Source organism: Aotus nancymaae, unplaced genomic scaffold, assembly GCF_030222135.1.
Source record: "Aotus nancymaae isolate 86718 unplaced genomic scaffold, 86718_ANA_hifiasm-v0.15.2.pri h1tg000057l, whole genome shotgun sequence".
NCBI classification, from domain to species: domain Eukaryota; kingdom Metazoa; phylum Chordata; class Mammalia; order Primates; family Aotidae; genus Aotus; species Aotus nancymaae.
Genome location: NW_026988471.1, coordinates 37,095,559 through 37,112,701, shown reverse-complemented (window position 1 = coordinate 37,112,701; position 17,143 = coordinate 37,095,559). Strand labels below are relative to the sequence as shown.

General features: G+C 38.7%; 1 protein-coding gene across 5 annotated transcripts in view; it reads left to right on the top strand.

Annotated features, from left to right (window-relative positions):
* Positions 1-17,143, top strand: part of ATL2 (atlastin GTPase 2) — a 77,189-nt gene that overhangs the window by 54,935 nt on the left and 5,111 nt on the right. For all 5 annotated transcript variants that reach the window (XM_012475512.3, XM_012475514.3, XM_012475511.3 and 2 more), the window contains exons 5-10: positions 2,940-2,990; positions 3,627-3,683; positions 5,328-5,420; positions 7,881-8,019; positions 8,833-8,960; positions 16,337-16,393. In XM_012475512.3, the coding sequence (XP_012330935.1) occupies positions 2,940-2,990; positions 3,627-3,683; positions 5,328-5,420; positions 7,881-8,019; positions 8,833-8,960; positions 16,337-16,393 (525 nt within the window). The remainder of the gene's footprint in view (positions 1-2,939; positions 2,991-3,626; positions 3,684-5,327; positions 5,421-7,880; positions 8,020-8,832; positions 8,961-16,336; positions 16,394-17,143) is intronic.

Below are 17,143 nucleotides of genomic sequence, written 5' to 3'. Positions count from 1 at the left end.
AAGTGATCTTCCTGCCTCAGCCTCCTGAGTACCTGGGACTATCAGCATGTGCCACCTTGTCCTGGCAAAATGCCTTTCGATTGAAGGGGAAAAAAAGAATTAAAGGGAGCTATTTACATTTCTTATTGGTTATTTACATTTCCATGCATGGTGTTCTGGCTTAGGATGCAAAATTTTGGGATAGTTACAAAGGATACAGTAAACCAACAACCAGTCTCTTTGGTTTTTCATTATGGAATATATACTTTTTTTTTTTTAAAGGAAAAGATATCACATGTTATCTGTAATTGAAATCAGTCAGATGGCTACCAGACACAGTAATGTGGAGAGTACGTTTTTGTTTTTTTTTGTCAAACAAAAAACCCAAGTAATTAAGTTTAGAATTTTAGTTTTCTCTTCCATATCTATGACAACTGGTACTCAGTTATTTGAACTAAAGGAGATAAAAACAGAAGAATTAATTAATGTTGAATTTAATATAATAATAAACAGGCTTTTTAGCACCTGCTTCATTTAGAAAGGGATAAAACCCCTTCTCTTTTTCACTTATATTCAAATTGTGTTTGGTGTTCTGTTAGGTTCTAGATTCTTCAGGCTAGGCCATTTCTTTTCTGTATAATTTAGATGGATTAGACTGAATTAAACCACCACATGTCATTTGGTATTTCTTTACTTTTTCTTTACTGAGATCAGCTGTAGCTGATATATCTCTGAAAAATGAATTATTGAAGTATGGCGGTTAGGCCCAGCTGGTGATAGTGTATCAAGAAATATATTTGTAAATATTTTTTAAAAATGGGTATGTGATCCTCCCAAGATAAGAAATTGTTCTTATCAATGGTAGATCATAGGAGATGCTGTCACAGTGTCTTGGATATTTTTTATGCTTTCCAGTAATGTCTGGAACATATGACTTGTCTCTCTAAGCTCCCATTTCCCTCCTTCCTCAGTTTGAAGTACCTAGCCATCAGAGTTGGAAGGAGGTTGGCTATTAACATGAGCTAAAAGAAGAATACTCTTCAGCTTGACTTCAGTTTATTATGGGTTGGGACATTTGTCATCACCCACCAAATGATGCTGTTGGGGACCCTCTGAGTCTCTTTTTTTCTCTGATTTTGCAAGATGGCACAACTGCAGTTTCCTTGAAGCAAGCAGAAGCCCCTCAGGTTAGCTGGCTGTAGAGGGAGTTCTCTGTCCTAAAACTTATCCCTTGGTCCTTTCTTGTTTGTTTATTCAACTTTTTGATAGTAAGAGACCTGGTTTTGGACAGCCACTTAAAGCTGTGCAGCCACTTCGTTGTCTGTAAAATGAGTTTTTCTCATCTTGCCTATCTCGCATGTGGTTGTTCTGTGCAGTCAGAAATGAGATTTAAATGAGATAATGCATATGAAAGTGCTTTGTAAAGTATAAATACCAAGAAGATTAAGATTATTATTGTTTTCTTTCTTGCCTTTGAGGGAGGGTAATTTTCTTTCCTTATGTAAGGTATCTGACTGACAGATCAGTGATAATTTGATCTTCTTGCTATTTATTTCTTCAACAAATACATACTGAGCACCTGTTACATACAGGACAGTATGCTAAGTACTAATGATCTAAGTTAAATAAATCCCCTTCTCTGCTGTTTGCAACCTGGCCCTGACAATGAAAGCAAAGGCACACATAGGTTGGTCATAGTGTCATTATGTTAAATCTAAAGTTTAATCACCTCAGTCATTAATTACTTTTTAAATTCTTGTTTAGAACTAGTAGCTAAGAATATCATTTTAGGATTGCTGGCCTAAATTGACTATATTCTTGACTCGAAGAGGTTTAGCCAGAGTATCACTTATTTGCTGTTAGACTGTTCTGTCTTTGGAGTCACCCGGGTTCCTAAGATGTAAGTTATTTCTTAGCAGAGGTGATATCTGTTGATGGCCACTTTTCCCCTGTGGCAGTGTAGACTACCTTCTAAAGATCTGTCTTAGAATTAATGGATGAAAATCCCCCTTTCCTGAAGATACTTAAACCCTCCTTTATCAGCTCTAGTTGCCTCCTAAAAATTCTGGAAAGAGCAAGAGTGCCACCTACTGTTATTTCTGTTAGCTTCCACAGGCCAGTAAAATCATCAAGTTGAGTGTAAGTAAAAACTGATGAGTAAGTAAACTGATGACTGTGAGTAAAAAGAGAACCACATTAGAATTGACGGTAGTCGAGGCACCCGCTGAGTAACTGTATACTCTGATTGTACCAGGGAGGAATTATCTTTGTGAACTGTTGCCCCTTACATTCACTAATTTAGAAAAATGATGGTGGAAATAACCTATACTTTTTTAAAAAAAGATCATATCAGGCCGGGCGCGGTGGCTTACGCCTGTAATCCCAGCACTTTGGGAGGCTGAGGCGGGTGGATCACGAGGTCAAGAGATCGAGACCATCCTGGTCAACATGGTGAAACCCTGTCTCTACTAAAAAGTCAAAAAATTAGCTGGGCATGGTGGTGCATACCTGTAATCCCAGCTACTCAGGAGGCTGAGGCAGGAGAATTGCCTGAACCCAGGAGGCGGAGGTTGCAGTGAGCCGAGATCGCACCGTTGCACTCCAGCCTGGGTAACAAGAGTGAAACTCTGTCTCAAAAAAAAAAAAAAGATCATATCATAACATAAAGAGCTTTGAGAATGAGTACACTTGTTTTTCTCCCACTTTTAGACCATGAGTATGCACATATTCATGATTTTTACATATTTTACCACCACTGCTTCTTCCTTAATATTCTATCTTGACTGTTGTTAGGGAAAAAGAGAAAATCCTTTTCACATGTCACGCATCAAGATAATGGTTAAGTGATTCCTTTGCACTGAGATACAAAATAACCTGTGTTTCCACAACTAAAATTATACACAAGCTGGGTATTCAGAATAAAACACTAATAAAAAACAAAATGAATTTTGTTTTAACAGGTATATAATTTGTCTCAGAATATTCAAGAAGATGATCTTCAACATTTGCAAGTACGTATTTTTTATTTTTTGAGACAGAGTTTTGCTTTTGTTGTGCAGGCTGGAGAGCAATGGCACAATCTCAGCTCACTGAAATCTCCCCCTCCCAAGTTCAAGGGATTCTCTTGTCTCAGACTCCCAAATAGCTGGGGTTACAGGCATGTGCCACCATGCCTGGCTAATTTTGTATTTTTAGTGAAGACTGGCTAATTCTGTATTTTTAGTGGAGATGGGGTTTCACCATGTTGGTCAGACTGGTCTTGAATTTCTAACCTCAGGTGATCTGCCTGCTTCAGCCTCCCAAAGTGCTGGGATTACCAGGCATGAGCCACTGTGCCCGGCTGCAAGTACATGTTTCTTAGAGAAAATGTGCCAAGTGTTCAAAATTTAATCCTCACTTTATTGTGAATTTACATTTGGAAACCTATAATACTGGTAACACGATTGAATGTTACATGGGTTTAAACTGATGTATGACTTCTTAACTGGAAGAAATTTTGTATATACTTAGTGTGTTAGAAAATTAAATGTTTGGCTTTCAGATGATTTTAAAGGTTCTGGCACCTGGAGCCATGATGTAGAACAGGTTAACACATGTCTTCTTTCAATCTCTTTAGAGGCATTATTTTAACTAACTCGATTTAATAGTTATTTACAGAGTATGGAAGACTTGCAATGGAAGAAATCTACCAGAAACCATTTCAGGTAAATAAGTATTTTAAGATTTTAAAGATTTGCCTGTGAGAAGTTGTGAAGCCACCTCAGTTTGTAATTTTGGAGACACCAGGATACTACAACAGACTCATCGCTAGCAACAGATTGAGTGCAGTTGAAACTAAATTATGGTAATGTCATCATCAGCTTATTTACCAGTAATAGGCTAACAGGATAAATAGAATAAATGAATCTAAGCTAATTCTGAATACTTTCACTTAGATTAAGGGGAATAATGTTTCTCTTAATAGATGTTATTCTGAAACTTAAGACAATAGGAAATACAAGACAGTCATGCCAATTTTTAAAATATGTGATAACTTCAGATTGTTACAGGTTTCTTTTTTGTGGTTTACTACAAGTTGTGGTTAGTTCTTTTATTCTTTATTTTTTGAAGCAAGTGTCGTGTTTTTTTTTTTTTTTTTTTTTTGAGACAGAGTCTTGCTCAACTGTTGCCCAGCCTAGAGTGCAGTGGCATGATCTTGGCTCACTGCAACCTCCACCTTCCATGTTCAAGCGATTCTCCTGCCTCAGTCTCCCAAGTAGCTGGGATTACAGGCGCCTGCCGCTGTATCTGGCTATTTTTTTTTTTTTCACCATCTTGGCTAGGCTGGTCTTGAACTGCTGACCTCATTTCACCATCTTGGCCAGGCTGATCTTGAACTGCTGACCTCGTGATCCACCTGCCTCGGCCTCCCAAAGTGCTGGGATTACAGGCGTGAGCCACTGCGCCCGGCTGAAAGTGTAATTTATAAGTTGCCATTAATACTATTTGGTGAGCTGCAGTTACAGTAGGAGAGCATGACTGTACCATGTTTGCTCCTAAGTGTGTGAAGCTCTTCCTGTATGACAGCATTGCTACTGATTGCTAGTCTTAATGGGTTTACATTGATTCTGTCTCACTCTTGTCTGCCTAGAATGGTCACTTTTATTAAGTAGTTGAGCACATTATGCCTTCATTTTTGGATATATGGATGAAATATACCCTATTTGGCCTATCTCAGTTTTTTCTGAACTGGGGTAATTTTGCCACCCAGGGGACATTTGCTAATGTCTGGAGACATTTTTGGTTGTCACAGTTTTGTCAGGGAGCTTAGTGCTACTTGACTTCTAGCACATAGAGGCCAGAAATGAGGTTCAACTTTCTTCAATACACAGGACAGCCACACACAACTAAGAATTAACTGACCCAAAATGTCAGCAGTGCTGAGGTTGAGAAACCTAACCCTCTTTGAGTAAAGACATTCTGTGAAAATGTCTTTACTGACATCAGATCTATAATCAATCTAGATAACCATCTAGAATTAGTTGGTCTTGTAGTTATACAACCATCACTTAAAATTATGATCTGTGTGTCCTAATATACCTGTTTTTCATTTTTAAAAATCCTGTTTTATTGCTTGTGGTGACTCTTTCTTTATATTTAATGAAGTTATCCAATGGTGGCAATTGCTTGGTATAAGAATGTTGTTTAGGTGGGTCCTTGATATAACCATGAGCAGTACTGACCATTTGGTTACTATAACTTTTGATCAGGATTGTTTAGGAGAGTAAAGTAGGCTTCAATTGCTAGAATTATGATTTTTTGGTAAACTTTATTGTAAAATAAACAATTTATATTTTTTCTGTATATAGACATTAATGTTTTTGATTCGAGATTGGAGCTATCCTTATGAACATTCATATGGTTTGGAAGGTGGAAAGCAATTTCTTGAAAAAAGATTACAGGTAAGACCCTATTTTGTAAAGAGGAGAGCATAAGCACAAAGCCAGGTGAAGAGGTAGGCTGTTTGGACTGCTGTTCACATTAGCAGTATCTACATGTTGTTGGAATAAAGTATTCCAGGTTAGCCCAAGTGACTCTGTTTGTAATTGATGAAAAGTAAAGTGGTTGCATTCCTACCAAGGAAGACAGTGCCCTTGAATCAAAATTAGGGATCATGATCCTTTATTCGTAAAGGTACCCTGCCCCCTTCCATGGAAGTACTTATGTATTAGACTTTTATCACACTGCCTAAAGAACTACTTGAGACTGGGTCATTTATGAAGAAAAGAGGTTTAATTGACTCACAGTTCCACAGGCTTAACAGGAAGCATGACTGGGAGGCCTCAGGAAACTTAAAATAATGGTGGAAGGTGAAGGGGAAAGCAAGCCCCTTCTTCAAAGAGCAGCAGGAGAGAGAGAGAGAATGAAGGGGGAAGTGCCATATGCTTTTTAACAACCAGATCTTGTGAGAAATCACTGTCATGAGAACAGCAGGGGGAAAGTCTGCTCCCATTATTTAATCACCTCCAGCCAGGCCCCTCCCCTGACACATGGGCATTACAATTTGAGATGAGATTTGGGTGGGGACACAGAGCCAAACCGAATCAATTTGGGTAACCTGCAGGTCAGATACTTAAAGACTAGCCCGTCTAACTCACATACACAATGGATACATAAAGACCCCTTTATTCGTAAGTAGGCGGGTGCTCTCTTTGGTTAATAAGGTTTTATTTGTCTATGGGAATGATGCGTTTGGGTTTTCAACCACATTAAAGACTTGGGGTATGATACCATTTTTAAAATTTAAAGATTTTTTTTAATTAAAAATTTTTTTTTTAATTTTAAAATGAGACTAAAACCAATTCAACATTCTTAGGTTATTTGAAAGGTATTTCCAGACACCACTTTTGGAAATAATTTGAGTCATTAGCGTTTTCTGTCTCTGGTTTGTTCAGAAGAAATGAACACAAAGCACAATAAACATACTAAATAATTATAATTACATAACAATTACGTAACTCAAAGACAAGAAGGTTTTTAAGCTGCTCATTGAAATATGTTACATAAATTCAAAAAATTGCTCAAATCTTAAGTGTATAGCTTAATGAATTTGTACAAAATGAACATAGCCATTTAGCCAGGACCTAGAAGTACCCACCTCCATACACCAACCCTCCCCCAAAACCCTCTACCACTATCCTGACTTCTCACAGCCGTTGTTTTTGTACTTTATATGAATGGAGTCACATATAGAATATATTTATTTGAGTCTAGCTTTTTTGCCCAATATTATGTTTCTGAGGTTAATCCATGTTGTTTCATATAGTTTAGTTCATTTATTCTCATTGCTATATAATATAGTATCCATTGAATGAATAGACAACAGTTTTTCCATTCTGTTGTTGATGGAGATTCAGGTAGTTTCCAGGTTTTTATTATAAATAGCACATATTTTGTTAAAATTCTTTTTCAGAAGAGTGTTTAGGAGATCATGTGAGTTATATTGGGATAAGTAATTATTTAAAATGTTTCTAAGTTTAAGATTTCCCCCCCCAATACATGGCAGTTTCCCTTCTCAAAATTCTCATAACTAGCATAAATCATAAATAATCATGTTGAAAGAGACCTGAAATCCTAACAAATTTCTAAGGTTCTTTGTACTGGACTGTAATTTTTCATCTTAGCTTTTACTTTGCTCAGGGGCTAAACTCTTTATTTGTAGGCAAATTTATACTTTTTTTTTGTTTTGTTCTGTTTTGTTGCTCTTGTAAGTACTTTAAAAGTAAATTCTTAATTTATTTACTGGTGTGTAAGGCACAGCCATAACTTGTTATTAGGTTGTTAGATACTACGATTAACTATATTATTTGTAGTTTGTCCTATTCCAAGCAGCTGACTTAGGAAAAACATCTTTTTTGGTGTAAGAAAATATGGGGTCAGCTGGGCGCAGTGGCTTACGCCTGTAATCCCAGCACTTTGGGAGGCCGAGGTGGGTGGATCACCTGAGGTAGGGAGTTTGAAGACCAGGCTGACCAACATGGAGAAACCCCGTCTCTACTAAAAATACAAAATTAGCTGGATGTGGTGTCACATGCCTGTAATCCCAGCTACTCAGGAGGCTGAGGCAGGAGAATCGCTTGAACCCAGGAGGCAGAGGTTGCTGTGAGCCGAGATTGTGCCATTGCACTCCAGCCTGGGCAACAAGAGTGAAACTCCGTCTCAAAAAAAAAAAAGAAAGAAAGGAAAAGAAAATGTGGGAGTCTTAACAAAGTGGTCAGAAATGGGTCTTTGTAATTGTAAAAATAGACTTTTCTGGAGTAGCATCTGAGTTAAGTGTGCATGCATGTGAGTCTGTGTGTGTTTTTTGTTAAAACATTTTCTTTCTGCTGTTTACAACTTCACCTGTCTCCCTCTGCCCTCAGGTAAAACAAAATCAACATGAAGAGCTTCAGAATGTAAGGAAGCACATACACAATTGTTTCTCAAATCTTGGTTGCTTCCTTTTGCCACATCCTGGTCTTAAAGTTGCCACTAATCCTAGTTTTGATGGGAGATTGAAAGGTGGGAATTCCCATTCTTGCTAAAATCTGAACTTACTTATTAGAGGCTGAACGTTTTTAAAGAAAATACATGACGCCTTAAATTTCCTGTCTGTTACTGGAGAATGTTTGTATGCGTTGTTCATGTTGTGATTGTAATGCTCTGTGGTTTCTCTAGCATTCTATTGATTTATTTTCAGCTGTCTAGCCTATTGATTAACCTATTTTATAATGTCTGTTGCTCAGCACTGATGTCCTGAAAATTCTGACGACTGAGAGCATTTCTTTTCAACTGATTGCAGTCTGCTAAAACACTTTATCATTTTATTATATTGATGAAATCAGATAGATATAAATAAGTCTCTGTTTCAGGAGTGATAGTATAGTTTATTTATGTTGTGAGATTATTTTGAGTGTGATGGCAGAATGCCTGGGGATTGACAAAACTTTTACAGTATGGCTAGTGAAACAAAATCTAGTAGTAAAATTTTATACAATTTTGTGAATGATTTGCCTCTTTTGAAAAGGACATTTTCATTAATACTAAATGTGAAATTTGCCTTGGTAATCCACACATTTATGTTTTATTTATTACTTGAACGGCACTGTTACTGGGGGTTGGGGAAAATGAGCTAGTAAAGTGGGGGGATTATATTTTTTCCTGTGAGATATGGCATGTTGGTTAAGTTTTATTTATTTATTTATTTAATGAATCCACTTCAGTAATACATACTATGTGTTCTTATTTCATAAAACAGAACGTTATGAAATCTTACCAGTGGGGACTTACTTAATTTTTTTGGACTAATATGTTGCTCACTTTTGTGTTCTCTAGATATTGATGAAGAGTTTAAACGAGAGCTTCGAAATCTGGTTCCTTTGCTGCTTGCCCCTGAAAATTTGGTAGAAAAAGAGATAAGTGGATCTAAAGTCACTTGTAGAGATCTTGTAGAATATTTTAAGGTAGGTGAGCTCTTAAATTAAATGACTTTGTCTAAGATAGAAATGTTGTTGATTTAAAACTCATCTGTATGTATAAGACATTGCTTGTCTTTATTTTCAAGCAAAGAAGAGTAAGATTTGTAATTTATTTTTCTGCCTTGAATTAGATGTATTTGTATTTAAGGATATTTCAAAGATTATAGCAGATTTCTGTCTCCTAGATGGTGATTTAATTTATCTTACTTTTTCTCCATCTCAGTATGGAGAGAACAAGCCATTCATTGTGCTATAATGCTGCTCTGTTACTTGTAAATGATGATGGGAATGGAAAGCATAATTTTACATCTTAAGTTCTCATGAAAAAACTCCCTCAGAATTCTGAGGACTTGATAAGAACAGCTGAAAGTATTTATATTGGTTTCTGAGTTCAAGTAAAGTGTTCATAGGTTTTTTTCCCTCCGTTCTTCTCTAGTCTTTATAGCTTGCCTGCCAGAACAAGACCATTGTGGAAGGTTGTATTATTTGTAGTTTTAACTAAGAGTGTATTTTTGTTCACTTATTGGATACTTAATAGTCACTCTCATATTATCTTTAGTTATGAATGAATTTTTTAAAATTTATTTTTATTTTTAATTCTTTTTTATTTATTTATTTATCAATTTATTTTTTTGAGACGATGTCTCACTCTGTTGCCCAGGCTTGGAGTGCAGTGTCACAGTCTCGGCTCACTGCAACCTCCTTCTCCTGAGTTCAAGCGATTCTCCTGCCTCAGCCTCCCGAGTAACTGGGACTACAGGGACATGCCACCACGCCCAGCTAATTTTTTATATTTTTAATAGAGATGGGGTTTCACCATGTTAGCCAGGATATTCTTGACCTTCTGACCTCGTGATCCACCCACCTCGGCCTCTCAAAGTGCTGGGATTACAGGCATGAGCCACCTCGCCTGGCTACTTTTAATTTTTAATTTTTGTGGGTACATAGTATATATATTTATGGGGAACGAGATATTTTTGATACAAGCATACAATGTGTAATAATATCAGAGTAAATAGGGTGTCCATCACCTCAAGGATGTATCCCTTCCTTATATTACAGACAATCCAGTTATGCTCTTTTAGTTGTCTTTAAATGTACAGTAAGTTATTATTGACTGTAATTACCCTATTATGCTATCAAATGCTAGATCTTAGTCTATCTAACTATATTTTTGTACTCATTAACCATCTCTGCCTCCCCTCCACCCTCTGACTACCCTTCCTAGACTCTAGTAGCCATCGTTCTAGTACTCTGTATTTATATGAGTTCAGTTCTTTTAATTGTTAGCTCCCACAAATAAGTGAGAACATGTGAAGTTCATTTTTTCTGTACCTGGCTTATTTCACTTAACAAAATATCCTCCAGTTCCATCATGTTGTTGCAAGTGACAGGATTTCATTCCTTTTTTTTTTTTTTCGAGATGGAGTCTTGCCCTGTTGCCTGGACTGGAATGCAGTGGTGCGATCTTGGCTCACTGCAACCTCCGCCTCCCAGGTTCAAGTGATTCTCCTGCCTCAGCCTCTCGAGTAGCTGGGACTAGAGGTGCCTGCCACCATGCTTGGCTAATTTTTTATATTTTTAGTAGACATGGGGTTGCACTTTGTTGGCCAGGCTAGGCTCAAATGCCTGACCTTGTGATCCATCTGCCTTGGCCTCCTGAAGTGCTGGGATTACAGGTGTAAGCCACTGCGCCTGGCCCAGGATTTCATTATTTTATATGGCTAAATAGTAATTCATTATATGTATGTACCACATTTCTTTATCCATTTGTACATTGATGGACACTTAGTTTGCTCCCAAATCGTAGTTATAGTGAATAGTGCTGCAGCACACATGGAAGTGCAGTTGTATCTTCTGTATACTGATTTTTTTCTTTCGGGTATATACCTAGCAGTGTGATTGCTGGATCATATGGTCGTTTTAATTTTAGTCTTTTGAGGAGCCTCAATCTTTTTTAATTTTTTTTTTTTTTTTTGAGGCTGAGTCTCACTCTGTCATGCAGGCTGGAGTGCAGTGACGTGATCTCAACTTACTGCAACTTCCGTCTCCCAGGTTCAAGCGATTCTCTTGTTTCAACTTCCCAAGTAGCTGGGATTACAGGCGTGCGCCACTATGACTGGCTAATCTGTGTGTGTGTGTGTGTGTGTGTTTTTTGGTAGAGACAGGGTTTCACCATGTTGGCCAGGCTGGTCTTGAACTCTTGACCTCAAGTGGTCCACCTGCTTTGGCCTCCTAAAGTGCACTTTGTGAGCCACCGTGCTTGGCACTCTTTCTTTAGTTTCTAGTAATACTTGCTTTATATATCTGGGTGCTGCAGTGTTGGGTGCATATATATTTACAATTGTTAAATCCTCTTGCTGAATTGATTCCTTTATTGTTATATAATGACCTTCTTTGTCTGATGTAAGTGTAGCTACTTCTGCTCTTTTTTTTTTTGTTCCATTTGCGTGGAACATCTTTTTCCATACCTTTATTTTCAGTCTCTGCATGTTTTTATAGATGGAGCGTGTATCACCATTTTTTAAAATCCATTTAGCCACTCTGTGTCTTTTAATTGAAGAGTTTAGTTCATTTACACTCAATGTTACTGAAAAGTAAGAACTTAGCCTCTGCCATTTTGTTGTTTTCTAATGGTTTTGTGGTCTTCCTACCTTCCTGTCTTCCTTTTAGTGAAGGTGATTTTCTCTGGTGGTATGTTTTAATTAATTTTAATTTTTGTGTATCTGTTGTATGTCTTTTGAGGTTACCATGAGGCTTGCAAATATAATATATTTTAAACTGATAACACTGATTGCATAAACAAACTAAATAACAAACAAGGAAACAGAAAACTAATAAAAGTTATACACTTTAACTTCATCCCCTCACCTTTTAAACTTTTGTTGTTTCTCTTGATATCTTAGTATACTGTCTATGTCTTGAAAAGTTACAGTAGTTAATCTTTTTTACAGGTTTTTCTTTTAGTCTTTCTACTCAGGATATGAAAGTTTACACACCACAATCAGTGTTATATTCTGTTTTTCTGTGTATTTACTATTACCAGTGAGTTTCGTACCTTCAGATTATTTCTTATTACTCATTAAAATCTTTTTCTTTGAGATTGAAGAACTCTCTTTAACATTTATCGTAGGACAGGTCTGATGTTGATAAAATCCCTCAGCTTTTGTTAGTCTGAGAAAGACTTTATTTCTCCCTCATGTTTGAAGTATTTTCACTGGATGTACTATTCTAGGAAAAAAATTTTTTTTCTTCAGCACTTTATGTCATGCCACTGTCTCCTGGCCTATAAGGTTTCCACTGTGAAGTCTACTCCCAGATGCATTGGCGCTCTTTTGTATGTTTGTTTCTTTTCTCTTGATGCATTTAGAATCCATTCATGCTTGTTGTTGTTGTTGTTTAATAGAAATGGGGTCTTGCTATGTTGACCAGGCTGGTCTTGAACTCCCGGTCTCAAGTGATCCTCCCATCTCAGCCTCCCACGGTGCTGAGATTACAGGTGTGAGCCACTGTGCCTGGCCTGTTGCTGTTGTTTTAATAGAGACGTTGTCTCTTTACGTTGTCCAGGCTGCTCTTGAACTCCAGGGTCAAGCAATCCCCCCACCTTCACCTCCCAAAGTGCTGGGATTGCAGGCATGAGCTACCACGCCCAGCCAGGATTCATTCTTTACCCTTGACCTTTGGGAGTTTGATTATTAAGTGTCTTGAGGTAGTCTTATTTGGGCTTATTTGGGTTACGTCTGCTCGGTGTTCTATAATCTTTTGTTCTTAAATATTAGTATCTAGATTTGAGTAGTTCTGTTACTGCTTGTATAAACTTTCTACCCCTATCTCTATCTACCCCTTTTTAAGGCTATGAACTCCTAGATTTGCACTTTTGACGCTATTTTTTAGATCTTGTAGGCATGCTTCATTCTTTCTCATTCTTTTTTCTTTTGTCTCGGCTATGTACTTTCAAATAGCCTGTCTCCAAGCTCAGTAATTCTTCTGCTTGATCAGTTCTTCTGTTAAGAAGCTGAGGCTGGGTGAGGTGGCTCATGCCTTTAATCCCTGCACTTTGTGGGAGGCTGAGGTGGGCAGATCACTTGAGACAGTCTGGGCAATATGGTGAAAACCCCTGTCTCTACAAAAAAATTAGCCAGGCTTGATGTCGCATGCCTGTAGTCCCAGCTACTTGGGACGCTGAGGTAGGAAAATTGTTTGAGCCTGGGATGCAGAGGTTGCAGTGAGCCAGGATTGTGTCATTGCACTCCAGCCTGGGAGACAGAGAAAGAAAGACCCTGCCTCAAAAAAAAAAAAAAAAAAAAAAAAAAAAAAGAGGTTTGGATGCATTCTTCAGTATGTCGGTTGCATTTTTCAGATCCAGAATTTCTGCTTGATTCTGTGTGATTATTTTAGTCTCTTTGTTAACTTTATCTGATAGGATTCTGAATTCCTTTTCTGTGTTATCTTGTGTTTCTTTTAGTTTCCTCAAAACTGCTATTTTGAATTCTTTGTCTGAAAGGTCACTTATCTCTGTCTCTCCAGGATTGGTCACTGGTACTTTATTTTAGTTTGTTGGGTGCAGTCATTTTTTTCTTGGATGGCCTTGATGCTTGTGAATATTTGTTGGTGTCTGGACATTGAGGAGTTAGGTATTTGTTACAGTCTTTGCAGTCTGGGCTTGTTTGTACCTGTCATCCTTGGGAAGGCTTTCAAAGTATTTGAAGGGACTTGGGTGTTGTGATCTTTGGTCACTGTGGCTGTATTTGCATTAGGGACATTTCAAGCCCATAATGCTGTGTGGCTGTTGTAGATTTGTAGAGGTACTGCCTTGGTGCTCTTGGGTAAGATCCAGGAGAATTCCCTGGATTTCCAGGCAGAGACTCTTGTTCTCTTCCCTTACTTTCTCCCAAACAAATGGAGTCTGTCTCTGTGCTGAGCTGCCTGCAGCTGGGGGAGGGGTGACACAAGCACCGTTGTGGCCACCATCCCTGGGACTTTACTGGGTCAAACTGGAAGCCAGCACAGCACTGGGTCTTGCCTAAGGCCAATGGTGACTACTGTGTGGCTACTGCCTGTGTTCACTTTAGGCCCAAAGGTTCTACAATCAGCAGGTGGTGAATCTAGCCAGGCTTGTATCCTTCCCTTCTGGGCAGCAAGTTCCCTCTAGCCTTGGGTGGTTCCAGAGATGCCCTCTGGGAGCCAGGGCCTAGAGTTGGGAACCTCAGGAATCTGCTGTGGCTGAGCTGGCACGCAAGCTGCAAGACAAAGTCCTTTCCACTCTTCCCTCCCTTTTCCTTAGACAGAGGAGTCTCCTCCATGGCTGCCACTGCCCTAGGCCTATGGCGAGTACTGCCTGGCTACTGCCAATTTTCACTCAAAGCCCAGGGGCTCTTGAGTCAGCTGTGGTGAATACTGCCAGGCCTGAGGCTCCTCCTTTAAGGCAATGGGCTCCCCTCTGGCCCAGGGCAGGTTCAGAAATGCCATGCAGGAGCCAAGGCCTGGAATCAGGGACCCAGCCTGCTTGGTGTTCCACCTAACTGTGGCCAAGCTGCAAGACAAAGTCCCCTTTGCTTTTTCCTCTCCTTTACTCAGGCAGAAGGAGACTCTCCTCATAGCCACAACATCTGGGAATGTGCTGGGTCACGCCTGAAGCCGGCACATCTCTGAATCTCACCCAAGACCCATAGTGAGTACTGCTTGGCTACCACTGCTGCTGCTTTAGAGCTCAAAAGCTCTTGAGTCAGCAGGTGATGAATCCTGCCACGACTTGGTCCTACCCTTCAAGATGTGGGTTCCCTTCCAGCCCAGGGTGTGTTTTGAAATCTTGCCTGGGAACTGGGGACTGGAATTGGGGCCTTAGGACTCTGTCTGATACTTCACTGTATGTGGATGAGCTGGTATCCAAATTGCAAGACAAAGTCCGTTTTACTCTCCCCTCTCCTCTCCTCAAGAAGAAGGAAGGAGTCTTCCTCAGAGCTGTGAACTACACTGCCTGGGTTGGGGGAGGAGTGACACAAGTACTCTCTTGGCTGCCCCAGCTGGTGTCTTAGTGTGCACCCCAAGTCCACTGGCTCAGCCCAGCGCAGCACCAGGACTTGTCCAGGAATTGCAGGCCTTGTGGCCTAGACTGCCTTTCAAGTTTATTTGGGACCTCAGAGCAGCTGTTTCTATTGATATCTTAGTGTACTATGTCTTGAAAAGTTGTGGTAATTAATGTTTTTTATAGGTTCGTCTTTTAGTCTTTCTACTCAGGATATAAGTAGTTTACACAGAGTCCTAAGCAGAATGAGGCATCAGGCAGAGTCCTTAGCCTGTGGTGGCGGGGCTGGCAGCCTGAGGCTGGTCTAAATGCTCCCTCCATGGATGCTGGCTGAGTTCTGCCCCGTTTTCCTTTCCACGGTGGCAGGGTAGCACTGAGTTTCAGTGCAAAAATCCCACAGTCACTGCACTCTCCCTTCCCCAAGCACATAGATTCTCTCTCCACATCATGTGGTTGCTGCTGGGAGGGTGGGGGAGGGGAGGTGTAGGCAATTCTAGACTATTTTTTCTATCCTCTTCAGTGCCTCTTTCAGTGATTTGAAGTTAAAACTAGGTACTGTGATTGCTCACCTGATTTTTGGTTCTTATGAAAGTGCTTTTTTATATAGGTAGTTGTTCAATTTGATGTTCTTGTGAGGTGGTAGTGATCACTGGAGGCTTCTATCTGGCCATTTTGCTCTGCCTCCTTCCCAGTTATGAATGAATTTTGTCAATAGAAAGTTGAGATGAAAGACTCCTATATGGACTTCTAAAAACCTCTCATCTTTTCCTTTTTACTCTTAAACCACAAATTAACAAATTAAGACTTTTTTTTCTTGAGCTGAAATACAATTTAAACTGGTCAAAGTAAAATACTAGGTAAAATTGTTTCCTAAGCTGGATATGGTGGCACACATCTTGTAGTTTCAGCCACTTGGGAAACTGAGGCAGGAGGATCACTTGAGCCAAGGAATTCGAGGTTGCAGTGAGCTCTGATTGTACCACTGCAATCCAGCCTTGGTGTCAGAGTGAGACCCCATCTCTAAAGAAAGGGATAAAAAAGTTTTTTTTAAACATTAAAACATTGGCAATAGGGGGTAATTATGAATTTCTTTTCATACAGTGGATGGCATTTATCTAACTTTATGAGTTACAACTTTTATATTTGTTATAGAAATATATAGGATATTATCTAGCAACAAAGAATTTAATAATATTGAGAATAGGGTTAACTTTGTTGGAATAAGATGATTTTTAAAGCCTAGAATTTTGTGAATTATATTTAATGAGTTTTTTCTCTGGAGATGTGGAGCCAAATTGCATAACCCATCAGTCTAACACATCTACTCCCTTTTTAGGCTTACATCAAAATTTATCAAGGAGAGGAACTTCCACATCCAAAGTCCATGCTTCAGGTAGAGAGAGTGTGAGAGTGATATATGTTGTACATATACTTATTTATGAGGGAGAATAAAAATCTTTGCTTTGGAGAGAAATGCTGAAAATGGTGAGGGGGTCCTTTTATGCATGCAAATAAGTTTTGTATATTTAAGGCCATATGTGTCATTGGTCCTAAGGTTTCATACAATTTTTTTTTCTTCTGTAACTGCAGATTTTAGGGCTTGCATGTTCTAGGCCACAAGAAATGAGAGTCCACAATACGTACTCTTCAGATGCTCAAAGTATAGGAAAATTTCTGTTTTATAAGTTGGCTTAATGTGGGCCTCTCTGAACTAAGCTGCTTCTATTCTGATCCTTTGACAATGAAGGTTGTTTGAAATAAGTCTTATTTTTATTTGGTGTTAATGATTTAGAGCTACTTCTAGTGAATATAGTCACAGTTTTTTTTTTCTTTTTCAAATGGCATTCAAATGGACAGTATTTTTTCAAATGGACAGTGTCATTTTAATGCATTCATATTTTTAAAAATTTACTACCCTGGGCTATTATTCCATTTTATGGTAGATAAAACAGTTTTTTCTAATAAAACTTCATGCAGAAAGTTTTGTGGGTTTGAAAATGTCTTGTATAATACCGATTATGAGAGAGAGAACCATATGGGTGATTCTCGATTCCTAATACCTGGAGATCCACATATTTTAGGGTTATATCTGTTTATCTTTATCCATTTCCTGAGCATATGTGGTGTTTTCTACAGACCCACT